General features: G+C 35.6%; 1 protein-coding gene across 2 annotated transcripts in view; it reads left to right on the top strand.

The window, feature by feature from the left end:
* The window catches only part of CCDC39 (coiled-coil domain 39 molecular ruler complex subunit), a 42,841-nt gene that overhangs the window by 7,248 nt on the left and 16,261 nt on the right, over positions 1 to 19,332 (top strand). For both annotated transcript variants that reach the window (XM_070583203.1, XM_008519906.2), the window contains exons 4-13: positions 1,584 to 1,742; positions 2,539 to 2,631; positions 2,728 to 2,856; positions 6,253 to 6,444; positions 9,299 to 9,402; positions 9,720 to 9,852; positions 12,824 to 13,018; positions 13,983 to 14,147; positions 16,698 to 16,835; positions 18,481 to 18,689. In XM_070583203.1, the coding sequence (XP_070439304.1) occupies positions 1,584 to 1,742; positions 2,539 to 2,631; positions 2,728 to 2,856; positions 6,253 to 6,444; positions 9,299 to 9,402; positions 9,720 to 9,852; positions 12,824 to 13,018; positions 13,983 to 14,147; positions 16,698 to 16,835; positions 18,481 to 18,689 (1,517 nt within the window). The remainder of the gene's footprint in view (positions 1 to 1,583; positions 1,743 to 2,538; positions 2,632 to 2,727; positions 2,857 to 6,252; positions 6,445 to 9,298; positions 9,403 to 9,719; positions 9,853 to 12,823; positions 13,019 to 13,982; positions 14,148 to 16,697; positions 16,836 to 18,480; positions 18,690 to 19,332) is intronic.

The raw sequence follows: 19,332 nt of genomic DNA, 5'->3' as shown, positions 1-19,332 counted from the left end.
TGAAATGTTACTTAAAATTTTGTGCTATTGTTCCTTCTCCCCTCGCCAAATAAACATTGATTTTTATTCTGTATGGGAAAGGCATTTATTAGTTTCCTGACGTTTACGTAACATTGTTTTTTGATCAATGAAAGGCACATGGAGCTGTAATGTGAGTGAAAAATGGTAGAATGTTACATTTATTTTCTCAGTATTCATTTACCAAATACTCATGGAGCCTGACTATGTGCAAAGTACCATGCTGGCTGCCTGTTATATGATACTAGGAAAAATTTATTAATAAGTGCTGCGCTTTTAAAAGGCACATTTAAGGGGCTGGCCCCGTGGCCGAGTGGTTAAGTTCGCGCGCTCCGCTGCAGGCGGCCCAGTGTTTCGTTGGTTCAAATCCTGGGTGCGGACATGGCACTGCTCATTAAACCACGCTGAGGCAGCGTCCCACATGCCACAACTAGAAGGACCCACAACGAAGAACATACAACTATGTACCGGGGGGCTTTGGGGAGAAAAAGTAAAAAATAAAATCTTTAAAAGGCACATTTAAGAAAATCACTTTTAATTTTGAATTTCGTTTTTTGTTCGAAATTTTTACCTTTCACATTGATTTATCAGCTTGTGACTCTAATATTAAATTACTGTAACCTGTTTTTCTCTTTCCCTTAGTTTTTAGTTACCTGATTTGGGTGCTCTTTCGAAATTCATTTCTTCTCTTTACATATGCATATACGTATGGAAATGTACACACACATATATATGTATACATAGTTTATTACTTATGTATGTTTGCATATTGATCTGTTTTGCTTTATGAATCTAGTTTTGTTAAATGAATATGTTTACAGAAATATTTTTATTTCCTTTACTATATTTATTTCAATTAGAAGTGCTTCCAAAATTTCTATGTAAGAGGCCTCTTGGAGGCAGCAGTCTGACTGGAAAGGGGCTGAAGGGGACTTGTCTTGGGCTGGAGTTAGCGTATCAGGCACGTTATTTTTACTAAGATCGCATATCCACTTGGAGTGCTTTTGGCACAGTGACTAGTGAGATTGCTCTGGAAGAGCTACCCTAAAGCCTTTCTAAGCAAACTTTGGTTCAACTACTGTTCTTAACGTTGTATAATCGTCTCCCCTCTATTTCACAACTAAAGAATTAAAATATAGGGGCTGGCCCGGTGGTGCAGCAGTTAAGTGCGCATGTTCCGCTTTGGCGACCCAGGGTTCGCCAGTTCGATCCTGGGTGCGGACATGGCACCACTTGGCACGCCATGCTGTGGTAGGCGTCCCACATATAAAGTAGAGGAAGATGGGCATGGATGTTAACTCAGGGCCAGTCTTCCTCAGGAAAAAGAGGAAGATTGACAGCAGTTAGCTCAGGGCTAATCTTCCTCAAAAAAAAAAAAAAATTAAAATACAAGTATGATAGTTATATAATTAACTATGGTATGTTATATACATCGGGAGGGCAGAGACAGGGACGAGATTTCTTCTTTACTGTTTAATACGTAGTATGTAATGTTATGTTTTATTTAGTTTGTATAGTATATAATGTTTTGTAATCTCCCCCTTCCCCCTCTCTTTGGAAATTAGAATAACATATTTAAAACTACTCAAAAATTGGATGGTTTGAAACGTCAAATGAACTGGGACCAGCAAGCATTGGAGGCCTGGTTAGAAGAATCAGCTCATAAAGATAGTGATGCCCTCACTCTTCAGAAGTATGCACGACAGGATGATAATAAAATTAGGGTGAGGAATTATAAGTTGTAATGTTAGGTTTTCTTTCAGTCTGTAGTGTGTCAACCTTTTTACCTAAATCAGACTTAGAATTTTAAAGCAGTAGTTCTTAAACTTTTTTGAGTCAGGGACTCCTTTAAGAATCTAATAAAACCAAGTATCCTCTCTCTAGAAGAATGGCTATACTCAAATACCCACAAAATTTTGCTCAGTCTTATAGATCCTCTGAAGCCCTTTGGCCATTTAGGGATCCATGGACTCCGGGTTAAGAATCCTGATTGAGAAGAGTTCTCAAAAACAATTCAGAAAAGAAAGTTTTGTACAAGAACTATGTATAAGTATTTGAACTTCTTTTGTCCAAATAATAGTTTGAACGTTGCATATCATTTTTACTGATTTGAGACTATAGTAGTATTGGTTATTTAATTACTATAACCATTACTTAAAATCTACTTGTAATTAAATCTGATAATACTTTAGTATTATGAAACATGCTATTTTCTAATAGATTTAATACCAAATGCTTTATTTTAAATAATTTTAAATGGCAAGTTATTGTTTAATCCTTTTTTCTAACCTACTTTAAAAAGTATTGAAAGCCTTTTTAGAAACAATTGAGTTTTCATTGCAGCCCTTTGGGGTAAAAGATAAAGAACATATATATATATATATATATATTATTTTGTAGTTGCTTTATATATCAAGTACGTGTGTATCTATGATATAATAATGCTTAATGTGAGATATGCTAATGGATTTTAAGTTAATAAAATAATTATGAATATGTTTGTGTGTAAATACATCATAGGCGCTGACTCTGCAATTAGAAAGACTGACTTTGGAATGTAATCAGAGAAGAAAGGTACTTGACAACGAACTTACAGAAACTCTAAGTGTGCAGGTTGGTTTAGTGAAGATTTTTATTTCTTAAGTGTCAAAGTGATGTTGGCAAAAGCACTTAAATTCACAGAAATGTTATTTGCTCTCTATTTGACAGTTAGAATTGGATAAAGCAGCACAAGATTTTCGTAAGATTCATAATGAAAGACAAGAACTCATTAAACAGTGGGAGAACACAATAGAACAGATGCAGAAGAGGGATCAAGACATCGATGAGTGTGCCTTGGTAAAGTAGTTGTTTGGTTCTTGCAATGTTCAGCTGTTTATTTATCTCTTTTGTATTTAACTCACTCATTTCAATGTAAGTCACACTGTTATTTGAAAGTCACTTTTGTAGCAGGATTGAATAGTTTTGGTAAATGTTTTCCAAAGCTGACTCTGTATCCATTTAGAAATGTGATTTTATGAAGAGTATGGATTTATGGCATTATAATGCTGAAGACTGGATCCTGCCATCTCTGAAATGTGGAACAAGAGGAAGTCAGTAGATAATGTTATTGCAGTAAAACTAATGCCTGACTTACACACAGTTGTCCAAACTGCCTTGGATTTAACATGTGTGCTATTTGCAGTGATCGCAGATGTGGGGAAATGAGCCACATGGATATAGCCAAGAAACAAGGAGGGAGAGTCAGGAAAGAAGCCTAGACTACAATAAAGTTTCACTGGTGAAGCTGCGGCACCAATAATGAGGTAGAAGCTCAGAAGGGGAGGAGAGGAATACCTCACTGATTAAACATAGACCCAGTGTTATCTTTTGCTACTTTCAGAGGTATTTTAGGAGAACTTTTTTGGGAAAACATTAAGGGGTAAAATAGTGGTGAGTAAAAATGGGATGCTTAGGGAAGTTGAGAAGGAGAAGGAGTTGAGGAGGAAAGAAGATAGATGAGAAGACATGTTATCTTCCTTTCTGAATCTACTCCACAGAAGGGCATTTGGCAAGCAGCTCAGGTCACTGGGAGTTTGGAATTCCAATACCTGGATGCAGTTTACTTGTTATATGTAACTTGTTATATGTAAATGTGTTACATTCTTTTATTTTAAATGTTTGTAAGTAACCAACATTTTGTCGACAAAATGGCCTATGCCTTCCTAGGAGAGACAAGGAAGAGCCGATCTGGACTGTGAGTTCCTCTTAATTTTTAATGCTGACTTGGTTTCTCTTTCTTAGCTTCTTGTTGCTTTCAAACAACAAGTCCTGACTGCTTCCTCTGTGTAAATCAAATGTGCCAGATCCAAGATTGCAGATCCATAATCGTATTCTCATACACCACCGCAGCTAAATTCACTCAGCCTGCTGATTTGGCAGAATACACAACTTGTAGCTCCCTGCTCATATTCACAGTGACTCCTGTTTGCAGGTTGACATTTCCTGGCTGTCTATATTGTAAGAGACTAGGGAGGGTGCCAAGAAGTGGCTCCATGGGTAGTGGTATGCTTCTCAGTGTTTCACAACTGGCTCCCGATCTGGAGCATTTCTGATTTCCATGGTGAAACTACTTCCAGACCAACGTGACTCCCCTGGGTACAGAGTTGAGAGGAGATGTGTGATCAGTTCTGGTGAGCCAGTGAGAGCCTGCTCACGCCACTAGAGGATTTCCTTTGAGATTGGACCCTTTTGTTCCTCTTCTTCCAAAGACAGTTCCTGCCTTTTCAGTGTCTTTTTGGCAGGAGTCTGACCATAATCCTGAAATTGGCTTCTAAAAAGAATTTACATTATTTAGAAAAGAAAAAATATTTTTCTATTATGTTTTTATTCCAGTGTAGAGATTTTGAGATATTACTTCTAAGCATCACCTGTATGAAAACATCAACTGTGAATAGATTACACTGTTAAAAATTGTGAATATTGAAGTTGGTTTTAAAGTACCAGATTAAGTGGTAGATAAATCACATACAGCAGGAAATTCTAGAATGATCATTTGACATATATAAACTTAGGAGGTTTTATTTGTCCTTTGGTTGAATGAACACAGCCATATATAAAATGATGCAATTATAGAATGCTAATTGTTACAGAGAACATACGGGAATGCTAGATTAAACAAATTTAAAATGTTTTTTTAAATGCAGTACATCTCAAATATATACCTATTTAATATGCTAATATGTACAATATTACATGCAGCATTTCTAAAACGTAATGATTTCAGAATCATTACCTACCTTCCCTCCTCCAACACGGCCTCCTGGGATTAGTTGTTTGGTGGGACTTCGTATTAGAAAATTGGGAAGAAATACATTTTAGGGTAAATTTTCCTTCTCCCTCCAATTCATCCAACAATATTGCCACAAGAATCACTTGTGAAAACCACATATGATCTTTTTATTCCCCAGCCCTAAAATCTTGTTTGTTCCACATTGCTTGAAAATTGAGCTTCTTTAACAGGGCGATGGAAAAGTTTATTTTCTTCACAATTTGGCCCTAACCTCTACCTTTTTTGGTCTCATCCCTTTCATCTGTATCTACCCCTTCTTCTTCTTCTTTTTTTTTTTTGAGGAAGATTGGCCCCAAGCTAACATCCATGCCCATGTTCCTCTACTTTATATGTGGGACACCTACATATACACAGCATGGCATGCCAAGTGGTGCCACGTCCGCACCCAGGATCCGAACCAGCGAACCTGAGGCCGCAAAGCGGAACATTTGAACTTAACCACTGCACCGGGCCAGACCCTACCCTTTCTTAATATATTCCCATTACCTGCCTGCCCTCCCACCCTACACTTTAACCAGATTATTTATCCATCTCCATTTATCTTTTTAGGCCCAACTCAAATGAAGCCTTTTAGATAAAGCCTTTTAATGATTCCTCTTGGGTAAACTTCATCATCTCTTTGTTCCCATGGTTACTTTGTCCACATCTCAGTTACTATTTTGAATATTGTTTATTTTGTATCCTCAAGATCAGCAAAAAGCCTGAGTGAAGGCATTCCTATTGAAACTAATAACTGAAATGTAATTCTCAAAATATGAAAAAACTGGTTCTATGAAATATTTGGAAAATTTTATTGAAATCCAACTTTCTATGTGAAAAATATTCAACACTGCTATATTTTTTAGATGTCACCTTTCATTTGTAAGAGATTGACATTTTTCTCATCTCTTTAGCAAAGTACTAGACAGATCAAAGAAAATATAGAGATCTTTAAAAATATGAGCTTATAGATATTGGTTTGTAGCATATTAATATTTTGCTCTTATTCATATAAAAATAGTCTCTCTTGGGGCCAGCCTGGTGATGTAGCCATTAAGTTTGCATGTTTTGCTTCTCGGCGGCCCAGGGTTCTTGGGTTCGGATCCCAGGTACAGACATGGCACCGCTTGGCAAGCCATGCTGTGGTAGGCGTCCCACATATAAAGTAGAGGAAGATGGGCATGATGTTAGCTCAGGGCCAGTCTTCCTCAGCAAAAAGTGGAGGATTTGCAGATGTTAGCTCGGGGCTAATCTTCTTCTTCAAAAAAAGTAATAAAAATAAAAAAATAGTCTCTCTTCAAAAAAAATTCTGTTAAGTTTTGGTAAAATAAATACTGCGTATAGTAATAAAAATAAAAATTAAGTTCCTTTTAGTTTTGTTTGCCATATTAAACACATATTTAATGTATTTTTTTAAATTTTAGGCATTGGCAAGGATAAAGCAGGAAGCAAGAGAAAAAGAAAGCTTGGTTAAGGAAAAGATCAAGTTTTTGGAAAGTGAGATTGGAAATAACGCAGAGTATGAGAAAAAAATTTCTATTGCTGAGCGTAAAGTTTTAAAATGTAGAATGGAATATCAGCATCATGAAACTAATAGAACTGAGCTGAAGGATGAGGTATGTCAACTAAAAAGACTGGTTTGTCTGTTTATGAGAAATTACTGTAAAAATAAACATAAAGGCTCTCCTTTGATCAAGGAACTGCCCTCTAGTGCTCTTTGTGACATCCCTTCATGTGGTGGAACTTTTAGGATACTCTGATTGATCCCCTGATTGGCGAAGGCAATGGGGATGCTGTTCACGTCACAGGTGGGTGTGAAGGGCTCCCCCTGGAGTTGTGCAGGGTCCAACTTCCTGTCACACATGGTGTTTTGTAAGTGCTCCAAGGCAAAAGGCTCCTGAAGGGTCTAGACTGGACGTCCTGAATTATAAGATAATCAGCAAACGGGCAAAATTGAAGGTGCATATTGACATCAGTGATGACTTGAAATGTCTGTCTAGTGATACGTGCTGATGGTCGTTTTAACTCTCAAATTCTAGGTGGACCTACCTGCTCCAGTTCAGTTTCTCACCTTGTTAGGGGATAATATTTCAGTGTGGTAGTGGGACAATGTAGTGATAAAATACCTTGAAACAGGCTAAGAGAACAAAACTTCTCCTCCTTTGTTCTTTTCTTCTTTTGCAGGCATACATGCCAACTAGATTATTCCATAGGGAGAGTAGAGATCCCTTTAGTTAGCAATAAAGGGATCTTTATGAAATTTGTACCTTGAGGCTATTTTATCTGAGGTTACCACTGTTTAGGTGGGAAGTTGGAATATTGTAGAGAATTTTATTCTATAAGTTGTTATGCTTTTTATTTCTGATAAAGAAGAAAGGATTATTTTTTTATCTGTCCAAAGAGAATAATCATGTAAGATCCTGAAAACGTAAAATAAATGAATTTCTTGCCTAGATTAAATGTCACTGCTAATAGCTCATTCTTAAAAATTTTAAAGTTTAAACCAATTGCAGAAAAGAATACAGGGATTTATTTATTCATTCATTCATAATTTGTTTATTGAGATATAATTCACCATTTTAAAGTATACAATTCAGTATTTTTTAGTATATTCACAGAATTGTGCAGCAACTATCTAATTTTAGAATATTTTTGTTACTTCACAAAGGAACCCCATACCTATTAGCAGTCACTCTCCTTTCCCCCTCCAGCTGGCCCCTGGCAACTACTAATCTACCTTCTGTCTCTATGGCTTTGTCTGTTTTGGACATTTCGTATAATGTCCGAAGTAGAAAGGTGGTAGAAATCATATAATGTGGGGTCTTTTGTGTCTGTATTCTTTTCCTTACATGATGTTTTCGAGGTTCATCTATATTTCAGTATGTATCAGTACTTCATTTTTCTCCAGATTTTTTTGTTGTGGTAAAATACACATTAACATACAATTTACCAACTTGACCATTTTTAAGCGTACAGTTCGGTAGTTAAATGCATTCTTAATGTTGTGCAAACACTACCACCATCCATTTCCCATAACTCTTTTCTTCTTCTAAAACTGAAATGCTATGCCCATTAAACAGTAACTTCCCCTTCCTTCCTCCCTGCCAGCCCCTGGCAACCACCATTCTACTTTGTCTCTATAATTTTGACTACTCTGAGTACCTCATACGAATGGAATCATGCACTATTTGTCTTTTTGGGACTGGCTTATTTCACTTAGCATAATGTCCTCAAAGTTCATCCATGTTGTAGTGTATGTCAAAAGTTCCTTCCTTTTAAAGGCTGAATAGTATTCCATTGTGTGTACATATATACCATATTTTGCTTATTCATTCCTCCCTTGATGGACACTTTGGTTGCTTCCATGTTTTAGCTATTGTGAATAATGCTGCTATGAGCATGAGTGTACAATTATCTCAGATTTTCTGGATCATATGGTAATTCTATTTTTAATTTTTTGAGGAACTGCCATACTGTTTTCCACAGTGGCTGTACCATGTTACGTTCTCACCGACAGCGTTCCATTTTTCCACATCTTCGCCAACAGTTATTTATTTATTTTCTTTCTTTTTTTTTAAAAAAAAGATTTTATTTTTCCTTTTTCTCCCAAAGCCCCCTGGTACATAGTTGTGTATTTTTAGTTGTGGGTCCTTCTAGTTGTGGCATGTGGGATGCTGCCTCAGCATGGCTTGATGAGTGGTGCCATGTCCATGCCCAGGATTCGAACCAGCGAAACCCTGGGCCGCCAAAGTGGAGCACTCAAACTTAACCACTTGGCTATGGGGCAGGCTCCTATTTATTTATTTTCGATAGTAGCCATCCTAATGGTTGTGAGGTGGAGTTTCATTGTAGTTTGACTTGTGTTTTTTAAATGATTAATGATATTGAGCATATTTTCATTTGCTTATTGACTATTTGTGTATCTTCTTGGGAGAAACGTCAAGTCCTTTGCCCATTTTTGAATCAGATTTTTGTTGTTGTTTTTGAGTTTTAGGAGTTCTCCATATATTGTGGATAGTAATCCCTTATCACATATATGTTTTGCAAATATTTCCTCCCATTCTGTGGGTAGCCTTTTTACTCTGTTGATAATGTCTTTTGATGCACAAAAGTTTTTAATTTTGATGAAGTTCAGTTTGTCTGTTTTTTCTTTTGTTGCCTGTACCTTTAGTGTCATATCTGAGAAATCTTTGCTAAATCCATTGCTCTGAAACTTTCGCTCTAATTTGCTTTTAAAATATGTATGTAGGTCTCTGTAATTTGCCAGTATTATTCAATAAGTCATTTAAAAGTTAATATTAAATCAAGAAGAGAAACCGTTAATACATATTACAGAAACATGGTTACTGTGTTTATACATGTGATGTAGGTTAGAAATTAAAGTGTTTAGAATAGAACTTCTTAGTACTGAAGTTAATTTATAAGATATAGAGTAAATATGTAATTTCTATCTGTTAACTAATTAAATAGCTGGATTCTTTAAAAGCCACTGTTAATAGAAGTTCCAGTGATTTAGAGGCTCTGAGGAAAAATATTTCCAAAATAAAGAAGGATATTCTTGAAGAAACAACAAGGTAAGAAAAAGACTTTTAAATATGTTTATAATTTTTGACTACATCTAGAAAAGTTATTAAATTTTTTTTGTTAAATAACTATAAAATTATGGCTACTAAATTATTACATTAAAAACATTTCTTGGATTTTTTTTATCAAAAATACTCAGGAGCAATATTTTTATGGTTTATTAAATATATATTGGTGATAAAAAGGTTTATGGCAAAAGACACCTTTCAGTTATAGGAAGAAATCTTAGGGTAAACTATACCTCATTTGTTTGCATGAAATACTTTTTAGGCACATTTTCTGTTTTTTCCTCATAAACCGTCTCTAGGTTACACAAAATTAAAAATCATAATCAGATTGCAAAAGATAAATTAAAGCATATAACTGAGAAAACTCTGTCTATAGAAGAGAAAGCTACCAATTTGGAAGATATGCTAAAGGAGGAGGAAAGAGGTATAAAGGTAAAGTCTAGTTTCCACTTTTAAAAACTCAGCAAATTTAGCAATAGTGAATTAATTGAGACCAGAGGAGTAGGAGGTCTTTTAAGAGGCTCTGCTTTCTGGCATGATCACATTTGTAAAGAGGGCTGTTGGGCCTCTTTTTATGCATCGCTTTTGAAGATGTTCATGACCTGCTCTCTTCTTAAGCTCCAAATTCTCCATTTCTTCTGCTTTCAGCATTGAACTTTGATGTCTTCTTTTAAAGGTTGCCCCTCTGCCTGAGATTCCATGCCTTCCCAAAGCCTACTGTGTCCATGTCCCTGTTTGTCACCCATATATGTGCGTGTTCTTATATTGCAGATGTACCTTGAAAAGTGCCCTTGTTTTACAACTGATTTCCACCTGATTACCATCTTTTGTGTTTTTTGTGATCAAATTCCTCCCAATGGTCTACATTCATTACCTGTATTTCTTCATCATCTACTATCTCTTTAACCCCTTACCATTTATTGGTCTGGCACCATATATTGGTAAATAGGCTCTTAAATGCTATCGCTTTCCTAACTCTACTGGCGTCCCTTTCTACCTTAATCTCTTTGGCATGTCGGTAGCATTAAAGCTAATTTTTGAGGAACTGGGAAGGCTGGTTCACCATTTCCTCTTTGAAAACTCAAAGTGACTTGTGTGGCTTGACACTGTAGGTACTACTTCTTGCTTTTACTCTTTTTTTCAGGGGGGCAGGGGAGGGACATCTGAAGCTGGTGGCAAAATCTCTCATTTGCTGAGGCTCATATCAAGTGTGGTTTCACTTGTATTCGGATAGAATTCAGCTTCCTCCGCGTGCTGTTGCATGTTTAAAATTCCTGAGTAGTGAAGTCATGCAGCAATCTTGACTTGAGTCCTATTTGATTACAAATCATACATTATTTTTAAAGAAAAAAGTTATATTATTTTTTTTTCCTAACAGCACGATTTTCTGTAGCACATGAGGTGGGACATTATTAGAATTTATCAGAAATCCGTAAAGACTGTGAAATTTGTGTGAACTAGACCTTTTGATGACAGAAAGAAAAACGAGTGACATTTTTGAAGAAATTAGCTGAGTTAGGAAAAAATAAGATTGGCAGCCTGTGTACTGATTGTGCTGTAGCAGGGTGGTGGTCATAATCTTGGCTTTTGTAGCTGTTGACTTTTGTCTGTTTGTTTGAAAAAATCCCAACCCTATATGTTTTGGAGATGTACTGTTATCCACCACTAAGCACCGACTTTAAAACTCTGCTAGGTAATCTTTGAAAAGGTCTTAAACCCAATGAAAATTATCTATTATTTGAAAAACAATGCATTTTATAAGATTACATCAGATTATACTTCTTGATTTGTGGAAATTTAAGTGTGCCAATCACAGACTTCTTTTGTTTCATAGTAAGATTCATTGGTTGCTAAAGGGAAATATGCTTATCTGAGTATAAGAGCACAAAAGGAAATTATTTCAACCTTTTTTTTTTTCCTGAGGAAGATTTGCCCTGAGCTAACATCTGTGCCAGTCTTCCTCCATTTCTTTTTTTTTTTAGTGTGTGGGCTGCCAACAAGCATGGCCACTAACAGAGTTGTGTGGGTCCATGTTGGGGAACTGAACCTGGGCTGCTGAAGCAGGGTGTGCTGAACTTAACCACTAGGCCACTGGGGCTGGCCCTATTTCAACATTTTTAAAATGATAATTTTCAATAGATCTTGGCATGGTAGATCTGTTTGAAGCCTAGAATACATTGGTTATGAAGCCTTGAGGTCAAGACAGATCTGCCTCCTGAGAAAGGAGCAGTGGGAATAGGGCACTGGTTTCTATTTCCTAGAGGGCTGTACACGTAGGGAGGGCAACTGGAGGCAAGGTATGAATGAGGGGTAGTGCCAATTGTGTTTTGGGGCCAGCCCCTACCAGCTCGCAAGAGCTGATAGTTAAATTTTCTGGAATTTTGCAAGTTGGCTGCTAAACATAGCTACTATTAAAAAGTAAATTATAGGGCCAGCCCAGTGGCACAGTGGTTAAGTGTGCATGTTCTGCTTAGGTGCCCCGGGTTTGCTGGTTTGGATCCCGGGTGTGGACATGGCACTGCTTGGCAAGCCATGCTGTGATAGGTGTCCACATGTAAAGTAGAGGAAAATGGGCACAGATGTTAGCTCAGGGCCAGTCTTCCTCAGCAGAAAGAGGAGGATTGGCAGCAGATGTTAGCTCAGGGCTAATCTTCCTCAAAAAAAAAAAAAAACGTAAATTATATAGACTTAGAATTAAAACAAATTATATTAAAAACAAAAGTAGTAATTACTCAGCACTCATCACTTCCAAGTTATTTTACCATTATCTATGCTCTTAAGGTTACTTAAGATTACTTACATCTACGTGTCTCTATAGTGGAAATAAACCATAATGGTCTCCTACTGCATCTCTCTTCCCAACTGTGCATTTAGTGGTATCATATTAGTAGCTTGAAATTGGCCATAGTGGGAGTATTTACACCATGGAAATCAGCCTCTTCCTCCTCACCTCCCATTCACTGGGAAGCTGGTGGTTAAACATTTACTTGCTCACCACTGGATAGTGCCCAAAATATGGTAGGAGACTGGGGGATGTGATTTCTTCCCCGTAACATCCTCAAGACTTCAGTAAATTTTGTGAACTTATAAGCTGTGTGTCTCCAGCATATTTTATTTCTAAGGAAACCAGTGGAGTGGCCAAGTTCTAAGGCTAGCGTAGCATAGGATAGAATTAAGATGACAGATGGAGATGCATGATACAGGAATAGAGAACTACTAGTCTACTGGAGGAGAGCAGACTACAAGAAGTGTTGGGGATTTGTTGAAATTGTGGGAAGGGCTTTGTATTCTCAAGGGCTGAAATGTTGGGGGTTTGTTTATAAGCCCCTAAATTATAATGTTCATATATTAAAACAGTTTAAGGTATTATAATTTCATTAATCACTATTATTCTGATCCTCAGGAAGTGGAAGTTCAGTTAAACATAGTGAAAGATGTGCTGTTTAAGAAAGTTCAGGAATTACAGGCTGAGACAACGAAAGAAAAAGCAGTTGTATCAGAAATTGAAGGAACCCGTTCCTCTCTGAAGCACCTCAACCATCAGTTACATAAACTGGACTTTGAAACCTTGAAGCAGCAAGAAATTATGTACAGTCAGGTAGATGTTATTCTTATGATTATCTTCCATATTGATTTGTTATAGTTGTGATGGTCAAGATCCTGCAGTGTCCCAAGGAAACGAAGATTGCTAAGCCCTCTTGGAAGGAGAGACAGCTGCTGAAGATGGGTTGTCATGTTAGGTCAGTAGTGGAGTGAGGGGCCTTCAAAGCTATTTTTCTTCTTGATCTGAAATGAACAGTTAAGAGAATAGACAACTCTAGTGAGGGAGAACCATGCTTTAAAGGAGCCTGGGGCAATTGCACCTGGAGTAAAACAAAACAAGGATTGGAATATCTGAAACCTAGAAAACCATGTGTTGATTCTTAGTTGTGCAATGGCTTCCCCAGCCCTACCCCTAGACCAACAGGTTAAAAGTATTTTTTAGTTTTTCCTTACTTGTTCTATGTATGTATTCTGTCTCATGTTAATTTCTTAATGTCTTCCCTCTTTACATCTTAACTCCCCCCTAATATATTCTTAGTTTCTCAAGATTACAGATGCTAAAGTATAATTTAAAAAATAATTTATTAGAAGCTCATCATATTTGAGCCTTTTGTGGCTAATAATTTGTGATTCTATCATTTTTTTTGCATCCCTTAGAAAATGTACCCTCAAAAATCCATGTCCACGTAAGTCCAGTGTATTTACTGGGGTTCATCATGGTAGTATGTATGATAAATAGCCCCCTGGCTGACTTTGTTATATTTTTGGAAGATTACTTCCATGTCACTATCACGTACCCTGTTTCTTGAAGAATAGTTTGCTGTTTCTCCCCTTAGAGTTCCTTACTCTTGGATTTTGGATTTTATCCTATAAATTACTGAAGGATTAAAATGACTTTAAGTAAATGACGAAACCCCAGGCCAAACTCATAAGAAAGTATTTACTGTGTTTTTGTATTTATAGAAATGGTTTTAACTGTTTTTTTCTCCTTACTAACTTATTTTTAAAATCTGTAACAGGATTTTTACATTCAACAAGTAGAACGCCGAATGTCGCGGTTGAAGGGAGAAATTAATTCAGAAGAAAAACAAGCCCTTGAAGCAAAAGTGGTTGAACTTAAAAAGACATTCGAAGACAAAAAATCTACAGTTGGCCTTTTGGAAACACAGATCAAGAAGCTTCATGTAACTTAGCCAAAATACTCTTTACGCTTCAAATGTGCTAGTCATGAGTCATTCTAAGTCAGCATGTTCCTCAGACTCTACTTCAGATAGGATGATTCCCAAGCTACCTACATATATAACATATGTATGAATTAATGTTCATATTTCTATACTATGAGAATATAACATTGCCATTGATTATGCATTTACCTTATGCTAAATATATTACATGCTTTTAGTATTGTATTTCATTTAATCCTTATAAATGTCTTGTGAGGAAGCTATTAGTACTTGTTTTACAGATTAAGCAACTTGTCCACGGTTACACAGCTGGTACACCGAGAGCTGAGATTTAATCCCCAGCCCGTATGACTTCAAAATACTCTTAAACAGTACACAATTTATAACATTGATAAATTCCAGTTTTCTGCTGTGTATCTGTCATAATAACTTGATTGCCCATTATCTCTGAAATGACCTCTCGAAGAAGCTGCTCTTTTATGGGTCATCTATTGTTGTTATTCAAATATTTACTTAGTTACAATATTTCAAATGACACGATTTTGTTAATAAGGTGAAAATGTTCTTCATCTTTAGGTATTTTAATATATTTATGATAATATAAAACCTATGTTAGGGGGACCTATCAAATATAGAAGCTATGTTAAAGTTTAATTGGAGAGTGAGAGTGAAGGAGTGAGAATGTGGATCTGAATGGGATGAGAACTCCAGAGGGTTTAAATGTTACTTAACAGCTGGAAAGGCTGGTGATGAGCGTCCTCTAGTGGTTATTAGAAGAATTGTCCTGAATTCCTTTAGGAAGCTACCAAGGTGAAAGGGAGCTATTAACTTTTTAAAATTTAAATTTTTTTTTTAAATTTCCAGATAATAACATTTTCGTTTGTAGTAGTTTGTAGCCTGATGAAATATCTTTTTAACTTCTTTCTTGGTTTAGTGGAAAAGAGCATATATTTTGGAATCAGAAAGAACTAGTTTTGAATGTCAAGGTTACACCGCTACTACTATTTTAACTTTCTGAGCTCTAGTTCACTCATCTATTAAATGGAAAAAATAATTTAATATTATTCTGGGGCATTTTGGAGAATTAGCAGCAATATATATGTCAACACAGTGCTTTTAGTAGGTACTCAATAAATGGTATCGTTTAATTATTTAGAATATGAGAATATTAATGCTCCAGAACGATAGGAGGCTGACATTTGTATCTGAACGTTTCTTGACTGAGTTGTGTCTGTTTTGCTGTGCGGGGCTGGTTTTAGTGTTCCCTCTTTTAGCCACCGCCTGGCTCTGTCCATCATGCAGTTGTACTTATAGTGCTTATGCCTATCCCAACTCTGATTTTAACAGAGAGATAAATAAATGAATAGAAATGCAAGTGAATTTTTAAAGATATTGAAGCCAGTTACCCTTCTAATGAAGGTTTGCTCTCTCAATCGTTGCCTCAGATGGTAAAGTCATTCTGCATTCCCTCTCCCATGCCCCTCCATCTCTCATTTTGCATAATAGAAACTAATTTCTTCTGTTTGAAAATCATCCTAAATTTAAATTTTTTTTGTTCTAAAAATTAATTTTATGAAATCATATCTTTATGTAAAAAAAAGTTCCTCTTCTTACTGTCTTGCTTCAGTCAGAGATCTGATACTTCAGAGAAATACAGGCAATGAGAAAGGCAGAGGAAGGAGGGAGACAGGGAGAGAGGAAGAGAGAGAAAAAGAGAGAGATCTCGGAACTACAAAGTTTTTGCTTTAGGTACCCGAGGGCACTAACAGCACAAATCTTGTTCTGGGTTCTGGGTGGGAGGGAGGATAAAAACTGGCTAAAGCTAGAAAACGGGTATCTGGGTGTGTACAAGGCCCATTTATGCATCTGATGGAATTGGATCTTATCTAGCATTTTTCTCTCTAGCAATATGTGATTATATATATAAGAATAATAATAATACATGACACTTCCATGTGTCAAACAGCGTTGTATATACTCTGTGACAGTAACTTCTTAATCTTCAAACAACTCAGGGAGGTAGGTACTGTTATTATCTCCATTTTAGAAATGAGGAAACTGAGAAAGAGTAGGTTGCCCACCAGGGTCAGATGGCTAATATGGAATTAAGGCCATCTGATTCCAGAGCTTGTGCTGTTAACCAAGACCCTATACTTTCTCCGACTGTTAATGTTTTTACTTTCTGTGACTTGGGTTGAATCAAATAATGAACTCCAGAAGGTGAACATATATTGAACCAAAGCTTGGGCCCCCTGCTCTCATTTCTCCCCATAAATGGCAATCACCTAATCATTCAGGTTGAACTGTAACCATAAATAATATTTCCTAGAATTATCGAATTCAAACCAAGCCCAAATATCAATAGATGATAAAAATGAAAATCTTTCTGTGTGAATATCCATGTATATTATATTAGAGACATTAGAGCATGAAGAATGAGATTAAAAAACCTGATTATTATAAATATTAATGGAGCATATAATTTATTGTAAGATATATTTAATATTGTTATTTAAATATGTATTTATGTACCTTTTTTCTTTTTTACAGAATGATCTTTACTTTATGAAGAAGTCAAATAGTAAAAATCTTGATGAAAAACAGCTCCTCATGACCAAAATAAATGAACTAAACCTTTTCAATGACAGATCAGAGAAAGAACTTAATGAAGCCAAAGCTTTGAAACAGGTGCAATAAAATCATATGCATATATAGCATTAAAAACTACGTTTTCATGCCAATTGAAGAAAATTTTAAAAAGATAGCAAATTATAAAGAAGAAAATCAGTCACTGTAATCACTGTACACAAGATAAACTGTTGAAGTGTATTATTTTCTTCCAGTCTTTTAAAGAAAATTGGCTTTAAATATTATATTTCAAAATTTTTTAAATATATTGTACATGTTTCCAAAACATGAAATGTTCTTTAAAAAATATTTTTAAAGGCTTCTTACAGTCCACGGCAGGAAGTTACCGTAATCTATTTAACCAGCTCTTATCTTTTAGGTATGTGTTTGTTTCCAATGTTTCGCTGTTCTAAATACCACATCAGGTACTGTGCACATACATCACTGTACAGTTGTTCATTTAGTTCCTTAGGATAAATTTCTAGCTGTATAATTATGGTTCAGAAAGAAAGAATATTTTCGTGTCTTGAAACTATTTTTAAGCCAAATTGCCCTCTCGAGGGTTCAGTTAAGACTCTCACCAGCAGTGTATAAGCATTCCATTTTACTCACCACCACCAAAGCTGGATAATATTATTTAGAAAATTGTTGTCAATTTGATGGACAAACATGGTATCTCATTGTTTTTACTCTGCATTTTTAAAATTGGTGACCTTTTAAAACATGTTATATTCAAACATAAAATTTTAAATATTTATGTTTAGGTAAAAATGTTTAAAACATTTCTTCTATGATGTTATGTTCCATAGTATTTCTTTTTGGATTTCTAGCTTATGTTCTTGGCCCATATTTCCATTAGAAGGTTTATGTTTTTAAATTTCTTTGCAAAAGATCTTCATATATAAAGATATTAACTCTGTCATAAATATTGTCAATATTTTTCCCATTTGTCTTTAAACTTTTAGTAAGATTTTTGACATAAAAACTTTTTTTAACGTCAAATATTTGTGTTTTTCTCTGTATAATTTTTATGCCTAGAAACTTCTTTTTCACACTAAAACTCAAACAAAAGTTTAGTATTTCCAGCAGCTGCATTGGTTTCATCTCTTACATTGTTTTTTCATTCATCTAGAATTTATTTTGGGAACATGTGAAATGTAGATATCTGATCTTTTCTCTAGCTGAAAAGCTGTGTTTTGAAATAGTAAAATTTTATTTTCTGGAATCTTTGTTTCTGGGGTTTCTACTTTGAAAATTGATCTATTTGTGTACTCTTGTGTCACTATTCTACTCATGATTGAATTGTTTCAAAATAAGAATTTATTTATACATTATTTTGTGACGTTTAGTTTAGAATGTAAAAATTCTCATCCATAGGACATCATGTATGTTCTGGATGTTGTAAGTTTCAATTTTAGGAATAACTTCTTCCTTTTTTTTTTTTTTTTGTAAAACTTGAATGCAAAATTGAATTATAATAAAAGACTTGGAATAGCCATAAACTCTTTTTTTAAAAGAAAAAGAACAAATAGAGTCATGACTCAGAGCAATTTAAATTTAACCCGAGTTGATATCTTGGTCAATAGTCAAATTAGAAAAAGTTGTATTTTCAAGTTTGACTTTTGTAGCAATAAAAAAGAAAAATATTTTGGTTTGGGCGTACAAATAAATATTTCAATATTTGACAGTTTTGTTATGTTGATAGGATTTGATGATTGAAGACAATCTTTTAAAACTTGAAGTTAAACGTACTCGAGAAATGCTTCACAGTAAGGCAGAAGAAGTTCTTTCTCTGGAGAAAAGAAAGCAGCAGATACACACAGCTATGGAAGAACGAACTGAAGAAATTAAGGTTCACAAAACAATGCTTGCATCACAAATAAGATATGTTGATCAAGAACGGCAAAACATAAGGTAATAATTAGAGTCTTAAAATACTGCTAAAGAATTTTGAAAACATTAAGTTAATGTCAGAAGAACTGACTGCTCTCTCCACCACCTGGATGTCCATCTTTTTCTTAATCATTTGAAAAGGCTTCTAATGTAATATATAGGACATATTTTAACCATAAATCTATGCTTTTCCGCTCTTTCTCCTTTGGTTCACGCCTCATTCTTTAGATGCTGCCTTATACAGTAAGATGGTTAATCAAACCCTTGGAAGTGATTTTGGTGTATAGTTTGTGGTAAGGGTCAGTTACATGTTTTCCCTTATGGATACCCAATAGCTGTCATTATCGAAGCTGTTTTTCCCTAGAGGTTTTGCATTTTATAAGATTTATTCCTGGCTACATGTTAATTTTTTTCTTTTTAAAGATTTTTTTATTATTTCCTTTTTCTCCCCAAAGCCCCCCGGTACATAGTTGTATATTCTTCGTTGTGGGTTCTTCTAGTTGTGGCATGTGGGACGCTGCCTCAGCGTGGTCTGATGAGCAGTGCCATGTCCGCGCCCAGGATTCGAACCAACGAAACACTGGGATGCCTGCAGCGGAGCGCGCGAACTTAACCACTCGGCCACGGGGCAAGCCCCTACATGTTAATTTTTTTTAACATTACT

This window comes from Equus przewalskii, chromosome 18 (genome assembly GCF_037783145.1).
Source record: "Equus przewalskii isolate Varuska chromosome 18, EquPr2, whole genome shotgun sequence".
In the NCBI taxonomy this organism is placed as follows: Eukaryota; Metazoa; Chordata; class Mammalia; order Perissodactyla; family Equidae; genus Equus; species Equus przewalskii.
The sequence above is the reverse complement of the archived record's forward strand: the minus strand, read 5'-3'. Positions and strand labels throughout refer to the sequence as shown.